The sequence below is a fragment of the Balaenoptera musculus genome, chromosome 5 (assembly GCF_009873245.2).
Source record: "Balaenoptera musculus isolate JJ_BM4_2016_0621 chromosome 5, mBalMus1.pri.v3, whole genome shotgun sequence".
Taxonomy (NCBI): domain Eukaryota; kingdom Metazoa; phylum Chordata; class Mammalia; order Artiodactyla; family Balaenopteridae; genus Balaenoptera; species Balaenoptera musculus.
The window spans coordinates 1,567,217-1,587,377 of record NC_045789.1 but is presented as its reverse complement, the minus strand read 5'-3'; the positions used below and the strand labels follow the sequence as shown (position 1 = coordinate 1,587,377).

Below are 20,161 nucleotides of genomic sequence, written 5' to 3'. Positions count from 1 at the left end.
ACAGTAAATGCACAAAAGAACAAGGACACAACAACATGTTATAATAGAAGATATGTAGGATTCCTTCTGCGTTCTAAGAAAATGTGATTTTTATCCTAGAAATCAGTATCCAGCAAGGATTATATATCTATGTATGCGTATATATATATATAGAGAGAGAGAGAGAGAGAGAATGAAGTTATGAAGTATTTTAGAAAATTGTTTTAAAATAATTATTGTAAATGATAAAGAAAAATGGATTTAGCGTATGAAGAAATAAGCCAAGAGTTAGAAACACGAATGGTCAACCACAGAAGGATGGTGCTATCCCAGGGTGTCAGCTCCACAGGAGGATTCAGAGCAGTCAGTCCAGACTGCATGAGGAAGATGGAAGGAAGTCTCCGGAAAACTAGAATTCATGAACTAGATACACAATAGGAAGAGCCTACAGAGATATTAAGGCCACATCATGCAAGAGGAAATTTGGGAAATTCAAATATCCAGGAAAGAAAAAACACTCTGCAATGAAAAATAGTCAAATAGCTATAGATAATTATGTAAATAATACTTATTTAATTTCCAGCTTTCAGAATAAACCTATATACAAAGTATATGTATGTAAGGCCAATTATAAACACAGAGGAGAATGTAAATATTCTCAATTTGGATTAAATAATGTTATCACCTCATAAGGTAGGCAGTTGCAAGAGAACGTCTGTAACTGTTGAAATAAGAGGTATGGTTTCGAGTATATTAATATAAGCTATAATGAAAAACAGAGCAATATAAAATTGATGGTATAATCATGTTATAAATACAGAGTTAACCACTAGCAGGATAACAGAGATGGTTAAAAGTGGTCATCTCTAGAGAAGGACTAGACAGGTAAGGAGAGAGAGGTAAATTGTTTTCCACTCTGTCTTTCTATGTGATTAGGAGTTTTAAATGTGTGCAGATGTACTGGAGGGGAAAAATTCCACACAAAAAAAAATCTTTGAAACAATACTTGAAAAATAATCCTAGGCAAAATTGAAAAGAACAATAATAAACTAAGGCAAAAAATTAAGTAGATTTTGATAGGCAAAGGGGTCGCAGTTATTGTAGACACTAATAATCTCCTCCAACATGCTGTTCTCCTCCTCTGGACCCAAGGACAGTTAGTCTCCACTGCCTTGGAGCTGGACACAGTCACGTGAATAGCTCTACCCAATGAAACGGATGCTGAAGTAGCCTGGTCCTTGTCTGGCCACAGCATTTAACTGCTGGATGGGTAACTCCCTAGCCCCATCTTCCCCTCCCACACTGATCTTGACTAAATAACATATGCAACTCAACGGGGAAAAAAATACCAAGATGGCAATGAAATTTGGGTACAAGATTGTAATGAACAATTTGTGAAAAAAGAAACATAAATGTGTAATAAACATGAAAACTTGTTTTATATAACAAAAAGGATCTTCTGGTGATGAAATATATAAGGATGTTTAAAAATAATAACACTGATGCTGAGATTCTGTGAGATTAGACTTTTTATAGACTGTTGCTAGGATTATAAATTGGTATGGATTTCCTTAGTGTTTACCAGAAATACTTAACTAAATGCTTCATGGCCTTTTACCCAGTGATAATACTTCAGTCATCAGAAATGAGGGAAAATACATATGCAGAAGATTTGCATTTGCAGCAATATTTTATAATGGATAAAAGAAGGATTCAAAAACAATCTGTAAAAATAGGAGATGATTAATTAAGCTAGGGGATAAATATTACTAAGCCATGAAAATTAAGTTTATATATGGCTTTACTGCCATCCAAAAATGTTTCAGGTATGACATTAAATACAAAAGAACGCTGGTAAATATTAACAAGTGCTTACTTCTTGAGTAAAATTAATGTTGATTGTTATTTTCTTTTGTGTTTTCCAAGTTTTCCACCTAATAAGTACTTTTATAATTAGGAAAATTTTTCTAATCAGAACTTTAGAAAGTTTTTATATTAATTTTGGAGGAAGACTTAAATAAATGTGTCCTGAATTAGAGTCACCTGAGAAACATTATGATGTACAAGTGCCTTGAGAAAACTTAGAGATAAATAAAAATGAATGGAAATAGGGACAACTATGATTACAGAGTGCTTTGAAACCAGAATTTGCCAAAGACAATTAAAAGTAAATGGAAAGCTAATTCAAACGTTGAGGATTTTAAATCAAAATAAAAAATTATTATGACATATACTAATATCCATTTAGACACAAGTGTAAGTACAGGCAAAAAAAAAAAAAGAAAGAAAGAAAGAAAAGAAAAGCAGAAGTCATCCCGTAAAAGAGAACAGGGTCTGTGTACCATGGAGTCCTTTAGAAAAATCTGTCTGTTCAGTCCATCTGTGGCCTGTTCCACTGTGGGACCAGAACTACATTACATCCCCCCTTAGGGGTACTTCAGCATCTTTAGTTCACTGGCATCAAATGGCTTTTTCTGACTTTCCTTTGCCTTTAGGAGTGGAGTAAGGAGTGAGACCGAGCCAATGTTAGGAAAATATTTAATTTGCTTAAAGTATTAGCATAAAAAATTAACACTGAAGTTCTGCCTATGTAATTGTTTTATGTTCATCCAGGTAACATTTTTCTATTCTCCAAAAGATATTAAAATATAAACAGATGACTAGAGTCTTAAAGAAACGGAATGAAATACATTTTATAAAATTGTTATCTCGAAAGTTAAAATCTTTCCATTTTAATGATCACGGAAAGGCACTTCAGGGCCACATTAAGTTCAGAGTTCCACAAAATGTAGTTGTTAAAGATTTATAAACTCCCTGATGTTTGGCCAAAAATACACAGTGCATGCCATCCACCATAAGGCAAACTGAAAGTATTCGTTGATGAAATTAACAATTCAGTATCGTATTTAGCATTCCAGTTTAAATCAGATTTATACCATAGATAGCTGGATATTTGGCTTTAGAGAGACCACATAACTACTTTTTAAGACAAACTGAGGATGAAACTATAAGTTAATAAAACCACGAGCATCTGAATTCTTTTACCTTTATTGCATATGAACTACATTCTCTGGTTTTAATATTCTATTTGTGAACATATATGGATTGTTACACTAAGTTATCTTCAAAGGGACATTCGAAACCCAAGTCGTAATCATAACCCATTACTTAAGCCTTGATATAGGTTAAGAATAGACAAACCAGCAGTCCATTTAAGTGACATTAGTGCTGTAACGCAAGCCAGAAACATAACACAATCCTTTATTTATCCCTCTGGGCTCAGTGAACCTTCAGAGTCTGACATCCTCTTTATTGATCTGAGACCACAGTGACACAGAACCACAATTTACAAGGACAGCATTACTGAGGAAACAAGTACCTTGCAGAACATACACTCCTTTGCCTGTAATAGAGTTTTAATCTTGTTTATTTCATTTTCTGCGTAAGTTTCCTGTTTGTTTTTAAATCCCTGAGGAACTATTTACACAAGAAGAATACCTGATGGCATTTCAAATCGAGGAGGAAAAAATGGATTTTTTTTTATATGCTGTGAAATTTGGCTAACCTTATGAAAGAAAAGAAAAGGCTATTTTAGTATTTATCCCAAATAAATCCAGATGAAAGATACGTTTCGAATCTTGAAACCATAATAGGATGGGTATTAAGTAAAAGGATGGGCAGTTCTTTTTCTTCAAACCACCCTGAGTGGGAAAAGTCTTTCTGAGCAAAGCACAAAAATCCTGAAGCAATAAAATAAACCACTTCTAAATTTAACTAAAGAAAATTTAAGAATATATGCATTCTTAAAAATTATAAACAGAAATCATGGTTTTAAAAAATCATGAACAGGTTAAAAGAAAAACAACAGACATAGAGAACAGACTTGGGGTTGTCAAGGTGGAGGCAGTTGGGGAGGGACGGACTGGGAGTTTGGGGTCAGCAGATGCAAACTAGTATTTATAGAAAGGATAAACAACAAGGTCCTACTGCAGAGCACAGGGAACTACATTCAATACCCTGTGATATACCATCATGGAAAATAATCAGAAAAGGAATGTATATATATATGCATAACCGAATCACTTTTCTATACAGCAGAATTTAACACAACATTCTACATCAGCTATACTTCAATAAAAAAAATCTGGCTAAAATAGTGGCAACTCATGACAAGTAGGTGTTACTTTCATGTATGTTGTATCGATAAATAATAAATAGAGCCACAACCCAAGAGAAAACTGGGCAAAGCTATGAACAGACCCTTGAGTGCAAGCACATGCACACACATACACAGAAATGCAAATAATGTGGTGAGAAACGTTTAACTTCAGTCAAAACATATCATTGTAAATCTAAGCAGTGAAATAGCAATAGCAAACCTTAAACAAGTTTAATATTGTACACTAGTCCTGAGAGTAGGTGAAAGCAGGCATATTCCTACACTCTAGGTAGGAATGTAAATCGCATACCTTTTTTGAATATGTAGCAAAATTTTAAATGCAAACATCCTTTGACTCAGTCATTCCATTCATAGAAATCTATTCTAAAAACCCACTGGCACACATTATTAATATAGTCAGGAAAAGATGGAAACAGTCATCAACAAAAGACAGGCTAAATAACAACAGAATACCATGCAGGAACTCCAAAGGAGGAAACTGTGCAGATAAAAGAGGTCTCCAGTTTATGTTAATATAGCAAATTATCAAGATACGGAAAGAACAGTGTATTTATGACACTAGTACTTCTGGAAACCATTGATGGTGATTATGTGAGAGAAGTGGAATTGAGGGAGAAAAGACATAGATAGTATTTATTATATCCCCTTTTGTAATGTTTAAAAATTAACACGTGACTGAGTTACTTACTTCATAATGTTTAAACCTCAAAACACAATCCTTAAGAATCTAAATTCTAATTTTTGCATGTTTTAGGTTTTAAATCACCCACAATATCTAAATGTTATTGTTGACAAATTTTTAATCCTTTTATATATTTCTTCTACATGTTAAAACTGATTCAATTTTTTTCAGATAATCAAGATTTTGCCACCCGAAATTTTCAAACTGTTACTACAATCGTTTAGATCATATAAAACCTGTTTTAACATTACAAGAGAACTAGCCAGGTGTGTCTCTTAGATTACTCATAATAGCTACATGCATCAACATTTTTAATATTTTATACAACGTATTACAGTATTGTAAGACTTGCAACCTGCTTCTTCAGTAACAAACTAAAACTGTATTTATAATAATTAAATAATTTAGTTAACATCAAATTAACTTATATAAAACTACCCAGCAATTTCTGTAGTCTATGATATTTCAAACTGAATTGAAGAACTTTTGGCAGAGAAGCCAAAAAAAAGGAAAATCTTGCAAAATAAAATATAAATTATCATCTCCAAATCTGATTCAAAAATTAAAATTGTTTACAAAAGTTCTTCAGTTCACATCACTGTTAATATCACTAGTTCATCATTTAGCTGCCCCATTTTCCAACAATATATTCTAAGTCAGTAGACAAGCAATGAGTTTTCAGCTTCTACCTCTTTTATATTTTCTTCATAATTTTTATAATTACCATTTCTGCTCTTAAGACACTTTGATCCAAATCTAGTTCCAAGGTATACGATAATATTTATAAATGATCTGGAAACAATGAGTACACTATACATTCTAAAATAATACAAAAATCATGTAGCTGACCTGGATTAACTACTTCTACTTTTTGCCATAAAAATAATTCTGCACCCATGAATAATTTCCAATACAGAAACCTTATCTTGTTCTTTGTCACCTGAGACATTACCTAAAAGATTGGCATTAAACAGGTATCTACTAAAATTTTAGAAAGGTAAAGAAAGAAGCGAATCCTGTGATGGATTTGGGATTTGGATGCAGTAAGAGGCAGACGACTGATCCACAGGCAAGAAGCCATAAGGAGCCAGTCCCATGTCTAATGTCACCCTCGTCATGGGCAACGACACCATCATTTCCATTTGCTCAAATGTACTGATGGTGGAACAGATAACTGAACAGTATTACATATTCACACTTAACGATAACCCAAATCTGCATTTTTTACCTCATGCATGATTTTTAGCTCTTACTGTTTATCTGTTTTGGGATCAAGAACACATTAAAATTCTTGGTAAATGTGCACATTCACCAGTATTCTAAAAATGACAACAATAAAACCCTAGTCTCCAGTATTAGCTCAAATGGTTGTATTAAAGAAGCTTACTAATTTAAATATTACACAGAGAGCTATGTTAGCTCTCCTTAGCTACCTCCCTTCCATGCCTCTAAAAGCATGGAGCTAAGTGTATATAATTAATATGCCCTCAGGGGGATTGGAAATCACTGAAATTAGCAGCATCAGTCACTGTATTATATGGGGCAATGATTATCATTTGAATCTGACAATTTCCTCATGAGGCAGGTATTATAATAGCCCCCATTTTACAGAGGAGGAAACAGGATTAGAAAGTTTAACCGATATATACAAAGTCTCACAACTGGTAAATGTTGGAGCCATAATTTCAAACCACATCTGCTCATTTTAATATACTGGCTGCGTTGCCCTCTGACACTGTGAAAAAACTGACCCAGGAAGCAGAAGATGTGTTTTCTAAAAGAAGTTCCTCCACAAATTTAGAGTTGCTTAGAACAACTCCAGTTTGTTTTCTCACCTGGAAATGGGTATAATAATAATTCCATTTATCCTATAAACTGTACAGAGCTACAGTGAAGACCAAACAGCTAGGAAAGTGTTTTGAGAAGACAAAAGTTATGCATAAATATAAAGCTATCGAATATATAAGCTCTCTGAAGACAGGAATTTCCATTTTATTTTCCTCCACCTCTCCAAGCACACTGTTTAGTTCACAGTAAAAGGCTGGGGTACAGGGAAGAAGGGAATATTCGGGTCACTTGTGACAAACTAATCAAGGCTCTTATTTTCTCATTTCAACCCCCCATAACAATATCAGGCATGATGAGGAAATAGCTTCATTCCACAAAAGAGAAAAACACACGCTTTGTGTCATAAAGCTCCTAATCATATTCAAACCCACATTTGTCCGGTTCTAAAGCTTGCGTTCTCTCATCTGCTCTTCATTTAAAGAAATATAATTTAATTAATTAGGTGAATTAAACCATGAGGAGTCTATAATGTGCACAGTAGGACAATGTGTGTAGCTATCTTAATTATGTGCTTGAAAGCCCCACCGGGGATGAAGAGCCCAAACTGTTCAACATCCTCCTGGAAGTGACATGCGACACGGTGATACTGCTTGAGTTTCAGCATCTCGGCTTTTAAAAGCCATTCTCCTATTTTAGTGTGCTAAACATATCTTTAAGGGGCTTATGCGGTTTGTTTTGTTAGTCTCTTCTTTGTCACCTAGCAGTCCTGCCCTGGTATACAAACAGCAGGAAAAGATTCCAGCAAGAAACTAGAAATGCATTTTTCTCTGTCCTCAACAAGTGCTTATCAAAACCATCCAAAGATCTCAACACAGAAAGTGATAACAAGCCCACTAACTTCCATGCACTTAGATGTGACAAACACAGTCTTTTACGCCTATTCTCCGTCTTCAAAATAATCCTATAATGTATGATTCCCTTTTACAAAGGTGGAAACGGAGACTTAGCTGCGCTAAACAACTTGTTTGATGTCACACATCTAACAGTAGGACCAGAATTCCGTTCCAAGTTCAGACTCAACTAATGCTCTTCTGTGTCCCAGGACACCATGGCTGCAAACTGCAAAGGATCAACGTCTTTTATTTTTGTAGACAAAACGCTTGCGCATTTATCATTAAGATGACAATTCTTGACTTGTCTGTGTTCTGAGAGATAAAGAAAAAAACTGAAACGCTACTGTTCCTTGATATTCCCTCTGAATTGTTGCCTCTGTTCCTAAAATTTCCTCTCCAGATGGAAATTAATAATAACACTGTAAACTAGTAAAAACTTAAAAACTGATAAAACGAATAAAGCTACAAACTGTGAAAGTGCTCAGGAATTAACAAAGCTCAATATCTCCATTTCATACACAAACTGAAAATGAGATTGAAATCTTTCAATTCCTCCCAAGCACAAGATAAGATACGAATAAAGAAGAAACTAATGCCCTAAATTGAAGTGTATCTCTCTAGAAAAACTAGCAAACACACACTTTCCCTACCACGGCTGGAGATCAGCACTTCCAGAACTTTCCTTGCCAAATTCTTGCGAGGAGGAGAGACTTTTTTAAGGGAAGTCCTCCTCCCATTCTAGAATCCAGGAGCTACTTCTGTGGTAGCTGGATTATTGAAAACAGGCGGTCCTTTTCAATATCTGCAATTCACAATAAACAGCTTACACGAAACCTTCGAGGAATATGTTTAAAATGTTCCAAATTAGTGCCACTAAAATGTAGATGACAATACTCCCCAATATATGGACTAAGCTGATCCCCCTACACCTTACAATCTTTATTCTTCAGATTGAAACTACTCATTGTGTTCTGCGTTTCAGTCCCAAATTGCGCTTCAGTAATTTTTTGCGTGACTAACTTCAATGACAAAAAACCCTATATATCATTCAAGAATTATCATTAATTTTGTTAAATATTCTTGTAAGACATGCTAACATATTTTAAAATATATCTAGGATTGTTAGGACCATTATCTAGATGTTAAAAAAAGGAGACTAAATCACCACCAGATAAAACTAAAAGACAAATTTTTCTGTGCTCTGCTGATAAGCCCTATTAGCATTTATCAGTTGTTGAGTTGCTAAAACATATCAGGAACCCCAAGCAGGAGATAAAGTTTATTATGACTCTCATAAATTCAAACCCTAGTAGTATGTTCCACATTACATATTTTTAGCTACAACATTTTCTGAAACTTTTCGGTCAATGTTTTACCTCATAATTAACAAGAATGACTTTTTTACCAGCCTAGAAAAATAAAGTGCCTGAAAGTGGTGTTTTTGCCTATGAGGGATCCAGAACGTTTCTTTTCTATCTTTTCTCCCTCTGGAAGTAGTTAATAGTATCTATCAAATTCTATCTATCAAAAGTAATACTATGACAAGAATTCACTGTTTTATAGTAGCTCAATGTTAGTGTAGAAGCCTGACCGCAGACATGCAAACTAAGCAAACACCAGGTCAACGAGAAGCTTAAACAGAAAGAGAGAGAAAAGGAAAAAATTCCCAGTTCCAAATTCCAACTCCTCTGCCTAGTACACCAAGTTACACTGGCTCTTGGAATTGTTCCTGTTTGTCCACGGTCCTCTTCTGACACATTAAGAAATCTTGCAATTTCAATCTACAACAAAGGAATTTTTTTTTCCTTTTGGCGTGAAAATAATTATTTCAAAATGCTCATTCTATCCTTTTATTCTTGCATAAACAATAAAAAAATACATAATCACATATTGCTGACATATTCTTACTGCAGTGGACCCAATACTTATGCAAGGGAAATTGTAAAATGAATACTAATTCTGAAAGAGTATTTTAATGCAAAGTCTTAGCATCAGCTGCAAAAGGTTTAGGGGTTGAGAAAACCTTTTTTTATATCAAATTATATAACATGAGCTTCAATTAATTTTATGCTGAAGTTAGAAATGATTGACCAAGGCCATATTATATTGTAGCAATGAAGAATTAGGTAACACTTCTCTATGTTTTCATAATAAGCATAGATACACTCAGTTTATATAAACATATTTCGATCATTTCAATCAGTATCACTGGGTTTTTATAAAGATTAGACGAAAAATATTTGCATTGAAGGGACACCTTCTGAGGTACTGAAATCCAAAAGTGGCGTAAGAGCAAAATTCTGACTTTAACAAGTATAATTCTATAACAAGACATTCTGCTATATGCAGTCTGTGTAATAGATAAAAAGTCGTGAAGGATACAAAGCCAGCAGTGGCATGACCCTGCCTTTAAGAAAGGCATGTTTTCATTCTCCACGTTAATTTTTAAATGTCTTCATTCTATAAATTAAACAAGTATCAGAGCAGCATAAAGTGAATACCATAGTATTTATAGTTTGAAATTAACTTTACACAAAGGGTAAATAGCTCAGTAGAAATACGATGCCCTGTTTAGAGGACTGTGGACAAACTAGAATTCAGGTATTTCTCAATTCAATTCAGTTTGTGCTCATATTGTACATACTAAAATAAAATCAGGAAAAAATGTAGATATTAAAATAACATAACTAAAACTATAAAGTAAAATTCTGAATAACAATTTAAATAGTAAAACTGTGACGGGTATATGTCATTTCTTTAAGAAATGTTGAGATGAAAAGTAAAACAATCTAAGAAACTATCTCCTCATAAATCCCCTCCTATAATGAACCCTTATCTCCCAAACCTACTTGTTCTATTCAGTTGAAGACTCTTATAATTGTCAAGGTTCTACATTTTAAAACTGTCTTTAACCTTAAGCTACACATTAGTACTGAGCATTCTGGATGATTTTTTGCAATATTATGTTAATTAACATGAAAAATAAAACTATAATTACAAGTTGGGTTTTATTTTTGCTGAAGCAAACTATCAATAGGATAAAAATAGCTAAATTACTGGAAAACAAATTCTAAGGATAAACTGCCAATACAAAAAAGAAAAAAAGGCATGCATATAAAAGAATCACACCCATTAGTGCAAATATTAAAGCAACTGGTCTGTAAGAAACTGTGTCTATAAATTTCTCATTCTCAAATATCTCTAAAAAAAATATATTTTTGTAATTTGGTGCTTTGTAAAAATTTTCCTATGGTTACCAAGGGGGAATGGGGGTAGGGAGGAATAAATTGGGAGATTGGGATTGACATATACACACTACTATATATGAAACAGATAACTAATAAGGACCTACTGTATAGCACAGGGAACTCTACTCAATACTCTGTAATGAGTTATATGGGAAAAGAATTTTAAAAAGAGTGGATACATGTATATGTATAACTGATTCACTTTGTTGTACAGCAGAAACTAACACAACACTGTAAATCAACTATACTCCAGTAAAAATTAATTAAAAATAAAATAAAATAAATATTGGAGTTTTTCTTTTTAATTTAAATAAAAAATGAAAGAATTCACAGAAAACTGTGGTATATGATATCCTGGGGATGGGGGGTTGTGGGGAGATAAGACAATTTTGTGGCTATTCAAGGTATATGAACAGTCATTTTTTGTGGACAGTCCAAAACAAAAATGGAAGCTGGGCCCACCCATAGTCCTCAGGGCCCTGAGAAAGGACCCCTGTATTCTAACCACTGCAACACGGCTTCTGCATCACCCCAACAGCATTTATTTCAGCAAAGCATTTTAACATAGAGCAATGTAGCTTTAGGGATAAATATAATAACTTTGAACATATCTAAGTTGTAGATGAAAATGAAAAATGTATCACACCTCTATCTAAATAGGATCGGAGGCAGATTTTACCAAATAAATTGTTTCTTCTGAAATCCAAAAGTAGCGTAAGAACAAAATTCTGACTTTAACAAGTATAATTCTATAACAAGACATTCTGCTATATGCAGTCTGTGTAATAGATAAAAAGTCGTGAAGGATACAAAGCCAGCAGTGGCATGACCCTGCCTTTAAGAAAGGCATGTTTTCATTCTCCACGTTAATTTTTAAATGTCTTCATTCTGTAAATTAACATTATCAAAAATGACAAAATACTTTGAACTGAATAGTAACCAAAAATAATGGTATTAGACTACTAATGGACACCTCTGTAAGAATCACATTCATTTTTCTCCCAAATTAGTGAAACCTGCTTTGAGAAACCTTTTAGTTTTAGAAAATTTTTAAATCATGGGTGATTTTGAGATTCGAAAAAAAATCGTGGGTAACCTTGAATTCAACAACTAATTTTCCTATTGTATTGACGAGGCATCGTTACTTAAGACATTTGGCAATGAGTTATTCAGAATATTAGAGAAAACCTCAGAAAATTTGAATGAAAATTGCCGTAATAAAAGAGCTAGGATTTTAATCATGTCTGGGGAATCTTCAGTAGAATTCAGTTAAAGAAGAAAAATATAATTTACCCAGTGGCCACTAACATCTCAATAAAATGTTTAAATCTAATACAAGATTTTAGCTCTGTGGAGTATATCCTCTGCTTACCTAAAAAAAAAAAAAAAACTATTTCAATTTAAGTTTATTTCCTGTAATAGCATCTGCTCTGCAGATTAAGCACTTTCACTGACTTTTTTTAAAAGGGAGGAGAAGGAGGAGAACAGAGGAAGAGGAGGGAAAACAGCCCACGCTCTTTGAAAAGTCAACCATAAGGCAACACCTGATGGAATAACCAGGAAACAACTGGTCCTCTACAGCCTTCCTTAACATTGTCAGGACTCCAGAACGTCTGAAAGTGTAAGTGTTTTTGGAAGAGATTCCGAGAGAATCTGGGCTCTGGCATGAATCAGCATTTTATGGTCCTAATGTCAAGGTGCAATGACCCCATCACTTTCAAGGCTTGACATGAAAGGGAAACCTCTTGAGTCAGCAGGTTGAAGTCTTCGAGACCTCAAAAAGGAATAGCACAGGAATAAATCCCTGTTACTATGAAGCTTCTATAGTTTCATACAGTAATTTTTATTTAAATACTCAGTTTCTCACATCCTAAACAGAATATTTCAACCAAAGCCATTCTTTGATTTCTGTTTGGTATAATGTCTTTTCTTGAAATTCTCTCGTGATATACATGGAGTATGAAAGCTTAACTACAAAAAATCCAATGATAAATTAATTATTCTCACGTATTAAGAGCTACTTCATTCTTTGTAACTTCCAACTGCTTATAATCGAAGATTTACACCCCAGGTTGTAAGGTATTGTGTTCTGGTACATTTGTCCCCAGTTTTCTTCACACCACAAATTCTCATAATTGCTTAAGCGCATCCAAGTTGATTCTGGTTTTATGAAATTTTTGCATACTTTAAAGTGGGTAACGCCAGGCTCTCGTAATTACCTCGACAAAATGACAAAACATGATAGCCCAGCCAATCTATAATTACTCGCAATCTATAACTATACATACACACACACACAAATTCATGCAAAGTGTAATAAAGGTTTAGCAAGCACCAATTAATGTGATGAACACAGATACACAATCTCAATAATTCATGACTAAAATTCACTGATAAGAAATATACCTTAAAATAATATCTGAAGGACCTACTGGATAGCACAGGGAACTCTACTCAATATTTTGCAGTAATCCATAAAGGAAAATTTCATATATATATATAGATATATATATATATCTATATATATATATATATATATCTGAATCGCTTTGCTGTACACCTGAAACTAACACGACACTGTAAATCAACTCTACTCCCATAAAATAAGTAAATAAATAAGATCTGAAGAGTCAAGGTTAAAAAGCCTTGATTCTTTCTCCAAGGAAAAAGTATACTTTTAGAATTCTCTCTTGTCCAAGAGCATTTATAATCAATGATGTTCCTGAATTTCTTTCCAAATCAAATTCACAAGAAGATTGAAGATAATCTATTTTAAAAATAAAACCGAAGGCACTCTTTTTAAAAGGCATTCGGAGTTATTTTTCAAACACATCATTTTAAGTGAGTTTTTCCAATATAGATGCCATTTACACATATTTCTTCCATCTCTCTAAATGAATGGGTTTACGTTGCTTCAAAAGGCAGTGTGCGCAGCAGTTTTACAAAAGAACAGTATTTCTCCAACATCTCCATCTGCTGGCTTAGAGGAAAAGTAGATTTTATCTGCTGTTTCTTGAAATTTAATTATTTTTATAATTTATTGTTATGAAATTGAAATATGAAACTATTAAATTATTTTTAAATAGCTTAATAGCTATTTGTCAAAGTCTTTCAGTAAAAAATAGGAAAGATTTTGAAGAGGACATTTACTATTTAATATTTTTAATTCCAAAGCCCTATGTGATCAAATACTCATGTTCATAGCCCTTTTAGACAGCTTTATTTTGTTTAAAATAAAACAAATTTACTAAAACAAAGTTTTAGTAAATAGTACATTAAACTTTATTAAAACTTTTTAGAATGCAAACATACGTAGTATTTGCCTAAAACCTGCTGTTGATTTTGTTAACCTATACACAATATGTGGTGTATACACATATGCCAATATCACATTTATTATTTTCACAAAAATGTTGAGTTACTGTAATAAATTGCTTTTGTAGAAAAACTACTAGACTATCTCCACATCCTCAGACTAAACTTCTTAGACAAGACCCAGCAGACAGTGCACAGGAAAGGCGTCCAGGCCAAAAAGGATTTGAAAACTATTTGAAAGAGCATTGAGGGGAAAGGTTAGGAAAAAATGAATTACTATAGGAACAGCATTCATTTATTCTCTGACATCTAGAAGACACTCAGCAGATACTGAAGGGGGCAGAGGGGAAGGAAGGAAGGAAAGAATTCTTGAGGCCCATTACTGATTCAACTGTTGAACATCAGATGCTAATTTATTTATTTTTCTGATTTCGTGGATTTTCTCATATTGAAGTCTTATGTTTGAGCAACCTTCAGGGAAAAAAAAAAACTCACCTTAGTAGGCTCTCTAGCTAATAAGAAAGAAGGAGGAAAGGAAGTGGGGAGGGAGGAGAAAATAAAAGGAGAAAGTAAGCAATTGGAAATCTGTCTTTATTTCCTCAGGTACCCATGGAAACAAATGGGAACAAGTAGGTCCTTCCATTATTCCCACTGTGACTGTGAAAGAGGGAGCGGGAGGGAGTTCAGAGCCTGCACAGGCACTTACTCAGTTCAGAATATAATGACTTCATTTCGTTTGCATAACTTTAACCCATTCCATGGACCCTGCTGGACCCTGAAAGCCCCATCGGCCTCAGCAGTTCCAAAGAAGTCCCTCCATCTCAGGAATACAACTAAATTAGCAGACTAATATCTTTCCTATTTTGAAATTATACTATTAAGGTTTACAACTCTGCTTTCTTAATATATTAAATTTATACGTTACATTTAGGGTTAAATTTACCCTATGGGATTTTTATGGTTTAACTCGGAGGAAGGACAAGCTACTTTATGAACACTGATTGATGATACACATTTTAATACTGGAGTTAAGAAGCAGAATTCCTTAGATTTCTGGAGGAAATGGAAGAAAGTCGGTTGGGTTTCTATCAACATATTTGACACTGCTGCTTCCACTTCATATAGGAAAGAATCATGGAGTCCCCTTGACTGAGAAGACAAGGAAACAAAGGCTAAGGACAAAAAGCCTTGAGCACGATTTAAGTGATCAAGACTCATCTTAATAAATTTGATATTAGAGATCTCCATTCATTTCTTGACTGCTAACTTTGTGAGTGTAGTTTATACAAGCATCTCTCTCTCTCTCTCTCTCTCTCTCTCTCTGAAAAGAGGTAAACTAATTTTACATTTTCTATTGCTCTTGGGGGAAAAAAAAAAAGGATACAAACACTTCATTTCATTTTGCAAAGTCTAGATTGTAAAATTCCCAAAGGAATGAAGAAATTGAGTGCCTGGTCGACGAGTTAATGTCAGCTCCAGAAAATTCTATTCAATGAGTCTCTCTTCTATACCAGGGCCTCAACTAGTTCTGCTCAGCAATCAGTAAGACTACTTATAACACGGGAGTTGCAGAGAACATGGCTCTGAATTCCCGGGTCGGAAACTTGAAAATGCATTCGGTTCCTCACCATAATCTGTTTTAGTGTCCTAGAATAATCCATGGAGGAGAAAATTTGGGACCTGAAGACATGTAACTTTTTACTTTAGCTCCATTTTCTAAGAAAAACAACAACAAAAAAATCTGTGCAAAATGAAGATCTGATTTTCACATTTTCTCAGAACTGTGGTCAAGCGAATTAAATTGTGTGGTTTTTTTTTTAAATGAAATCTATCTCTTATTACATGGATGTACTCATTCTGTGGAAATGTATGGATTTATATATGTGTTTAATATATGTACAGTTTCTGCCTGCATATCTCATTTCAATAAAATTTATATTAAATAAATCTATCCAAAAATATTGAGACTGAGGACCTAAACTAGTCACCTAAGCTTACCTAACCATTATTTTTAGTCTTTACCAAGGCCCAGCACAGTCATTCAGCATTTGCAATGAAGACATATTCATTGCTTTCAGGAGACCTATCTCCTGTGCTCTCAGCCAGGCCCTGGCATGATTTTCACCAATGAGTGAACTTCTCTGTCATCGACCATTTTCAAATTCTTTTCACCTTGTTTAAAAAATCTAGATCCTTCCAATAATCATCTTGCCTTAGGTTCATTACTTTCCACAGCATTTTCACACTAGTATACAATTACATACAGTCAGATACTTAGCACCATTGTGTGTCAAACTCACAATCCAGGAAAAAAAAAAACCGGAAACCTGATATCAAATAAAATGAATAATTATAAAATAATTTACTTGATAGGTAAACAGGTCAAGCGTAAAAGCCTTCAAAAATTAAACTACAGCCGGTTTCTTTGTATACATACATATATATATATACATTTTCCAAGATATATATTATTATATTCTTCTATGGAGTTTTTTTTAAAACTGCAAATCCACTTAAGCCTCTCTCTCTCTCTCTCTCTCTCTCTCTCTCGGCCCCACCATGCCCACTTCCTTTTCTCACTTAGAACCAACATGTGAAGAAAACACACAACACTGAAGTCTTCTTAAACAGGTTTTCATGAACAGTTGACTTCCAAGCATAGCAGGACCATGATGACGACCCCTGCTCTATGGGTCAAAGCCAGTGGTTTCGTTCCTTCATTCATTCGGTGGATGGGAGCTCCAAACCTAGCGGAGGCTGTTTCGGACACTACAGTCAAGCTAACCCCTGGGCTCTACGATGAAGGCTTATCACGGAGCGGCGGGACGGCCACCAGCTGCCTGTCTACCGTGGGGACCCCGCGGCCGGGCTTCCTCTGCGGTCATGTCCCGCTGGCTCCTCTGCAGGTAGCCAGCGTGGGAGGGGGGCCATCTGCAAGTCCCCCCGCGGAACTGTCAACTGTGCAATGAACACTGAGAACGTCAAGTCCGGAAAGGGTCCCCGCCACCCAGCCGGCAGGAAAGGATGCCAGCCGCTGGCAGAGGGCAGGGGGTCCGGGGCGGCCGCGCCTGGACCCGGGCCCGCCGGCCCTCCCACGGAACCGCGCGGGGACTTAATGGCTTGGGTCCCACACTCTGAGGCCTGGACGGAGCTCCGCGGCCGGTCCCCGGACACCGCGCGCCGCGCCGGGAATAGCAGGACGGCTGCGGAGGCTAAAATGGCTGGTCGGCGGCTTCGCCAGCTTCCGAACTCGGCGCATCGCGCCGCTTTCGGGTCCTCCTCCTCCCGCTGCCTCGGCGGGAGCCCCGCGACCTGCGAACAAGCGCCCCGGCCGGCGAGGGCCCGCGGCGCCCCGGGGCCGCGATCCCCGGCCTGCGTCAGCCGCGCCGCGCCCCTCGGGGGGCCTCGGGTGCCGAGCGCACTGCGGGGCCGCTGTGACAACGAGTCCCGTCTCGGGGGAGCACACAGGCTCACGGGGTCCGCACGGGGACCCAGAGCGGGGCCGGCGGATTCCAGCCCGGGGCCGTGGCGTCTACCCAGCAGCCCGACGGCGCGCCCCGAGGCACCGCGTGCTCGCGGGGCGCAGGGGTGGAGAGCTCGCCTCGAAGACTCCAGCTACGCCGGAAGCCCCGCACCCAAGGACGCCCCCTCACCTCCGACACCCACCCACCCGAGCCCCAGGGCGCACACTCTCCGCCGCCTTTCGCCGGCTCTTCACCGCCCCCCAGGCCCCAGCCAGCGGGGGTCCCCGCGATCGTCGACACCTTCCCCCGACGCTGCCACACGCACGCGCGCGTGCAGTCACTGCGCCCCGACACGGACACGCAGGAACACACACACACTCACACACACACACCAGCCCGCTCTCCGCGTGCGGCCCCCCGAAAGGGCATGAATATTCCTTACTCACAAGCATTGGTGACTGCGAAGCTGTTGGCTACCTCCAAATTGTCGATGTGGGGTGTCAGTCTGAACTCCGAAGTGGAGAACTGAACCATCCCTACCCGAAATGCACTGTATTCCTGATCGGCGCCCCTGGGAAACAGCCCCCCTGCAAAGAACAAACACCAAGCGGGAGGACAGTGTCAGCGCCCGGCGGAAAGCAGGGGAGCCCGCTAGCGCCCGACTGCCCCGGAGCCCCTCGTCCACACTAGCAGGCCGAATAAACACATCCACGGACCCGGGAGCCGGTGTGTGTGCGCGTGTGCGTGTGCGGGGGGGCGGCAGCATCCTAGGCCGAGGGTCAAGGCACAGGGGGGCCCGAGGGCAAGGTGGGTGGCCAGAAACGTCCTCCCTTCCTAGTGATCACAAGCTGAGCATTCAGACCCCTAGAGAAGCTGAACAAACGGGAAGATGCTGTGACGGCAGAAGGAATAAAAATCTGGGGGTCATTAATGAGAAGCCCTTTCCGTCTCTTGTACCAGAGGCATAGTCTTCTGCCTTTGCCTCATCCTAAGAAAAACATATATATTCCAGGCAGTTTAAACCTGGAATGCAGTCAAGGTATGACATAAGTCTACATGACATGAATTAATTTGTCCACCGTGAACAAAGATTACCACCAAATTATGCACAATTCAAAAGCAGAGCACAAAGGGTACCTACCTATCTGTATGCTGTTAGAAGAGACACCAAAAATCAGTCCCCACAAAACAGGAGAAAGGAGGACAGATATATGCATAATCTTTTGCATTTCCAAGAAAAGTAGAGCATCCACAAAATACCCTTTCTTTTTTTTCCCCCCCTTTTCCTCCTCTTCCTTCTTTGGCCGTTCTCCTCGGCAAATTAGATCCTCTGCATTTTGAGACAGCGATGTAGCACCGAGCTGCTAGAACCCCGAAGTGGCGGCAGAGGAAGCCCTGTGTCCCAGGTCCTGCGGATGGCTGCCGCCCTGCGCCCGGTCCCCGCTCGCGAAGCCCGGAGACTGGCTGGATGCAGCTTCCAGCAGGCTGCCGCTGTGGCCCCAGCGCCTCGGCACACTCAGCACGCGCCCATGCACTCACACACGCACCCTCGCGCGCTTCTCCCCCTCCCCGCTCTCACACGCGCGCGCGCACACACACACACACAGACGCACGCACGCACGCGAGTCCCAGAGACGGGCCCGGCGCGCGTGCGCGAGTCGCGGGGGGCGGGCGGGGGGCGGGCGGGCGGCCGGGGCGCTCCTCCCCCTGCGCGCCCCGCGCGCCCCGGCGTCGCGCGCTCGGAGCTGGGAGCGCGGCTCGGAGCCGGGCCGCCGCGGCCCCCGGGCGAGACCTCGGGTCTCGCGAGCTGTCGCGCCCACCGGCGCTCGGCTTTCAGCACCGCGGACAGCGCCCCCGCTCCCGCCCGCGCGGCGCGGCGCGGCGCTACCTTTGTGCCGCCGCGGCAGCTGCGGCGCCGGGAGCTGCTCCAGCCCGGAGCGAACGCGGCCAAGCCCGTTTCCGGCTGCCGTGCGAAGCCGAGTGGCTCCGTGCTGCTGGCGGCGAAGCGTTCTCTCGCCAGGCCCTGCTGCCGTACGATACAAGCAATTCCGATTTTATCTGCCAGCGCCTGTACAGCCCACCTAGCAATAGAGGAGCGCTGCCCCGCGCCGCCCCTGATCCGCCAGGAAAGCGAGCGAGCGAACAAAACACCCACGAGGAGGGGGTCCAAAACGGTCAACTTTAGCTAAAGGGGAGGTAGCCGGGGTCCAGGGAGAACCCCGAGGTCTATCTCTGAAGGCCAAAGCCGCACCGGAGAAGATCAAGACTGAACCTGTGAAATACTTTGCGTGGAAACCCCATCTTCACACTGTGCCCAGCCTGCTGCGTGCGGGTCCCTCTCGCAGCTTTCACTGCAGACTTCCCCCCCTTCCCCCCCCCCCCGCCCCGTCGTACAGACATGTGTAATCTTGGCTCCTTAGAAGTCTGTCTTTACACAGCTTGAAAGCAGAAGACTGCGTTTCAAGGAAAGCTTCGTAGGATAAAGCAATTAAAAGCAAGTCTTGCGAGGCCGCTGAGCTGCACACGCTTTCCCAGAGACTGAGTTAGAAACAGGCTGCTCCACCGCGTTTTGGTCGTGAGTTTTGAAAATATCTCCGCCCAAAGAAAGGAAA

At 39.0% G+C, this 20,161-nt stretch overlaps 1 protein-coding gene across 8 annotated transcripts in view; it reads right to left on the bottom strand.

Annotated features, from left to right (window-relative positions):
• The window catches only part of GRIA2 (glutamate ionotropic receptor AMPA type subunit 2), a 168,593-nt gene extending 149,511 nt beyond the window's left edge, over positions 1–19,082 (bottom strand). For 7 of the 8 annotated variants that reach the window (XM_036853494.1, XM_036853492.1, XM_036853495.1 and 4 more), the window contains exons 1-2: positions 18,691–19,082; positions 17,996–18,136 (exon numbers count right to left, since the gene is read on the bottom strand). In XM_036853494.1, the coding sequence (XP_036709389.1) occupies positions 17,996–18,136; positions 18,691–18,778 (229 nt within the window). In that variant the 5' untranslated portion in view covers positions 18,779–19,082. The remainder of the gene's footprint in view (positions 1–17,995; positions 18,137–18,690) is intronic. The other variant, XM_036853496.1, reaches the window with a different exon arrangement.
• Positions 19,083–20,161: the final 1,079 nt, after the last annotated feature.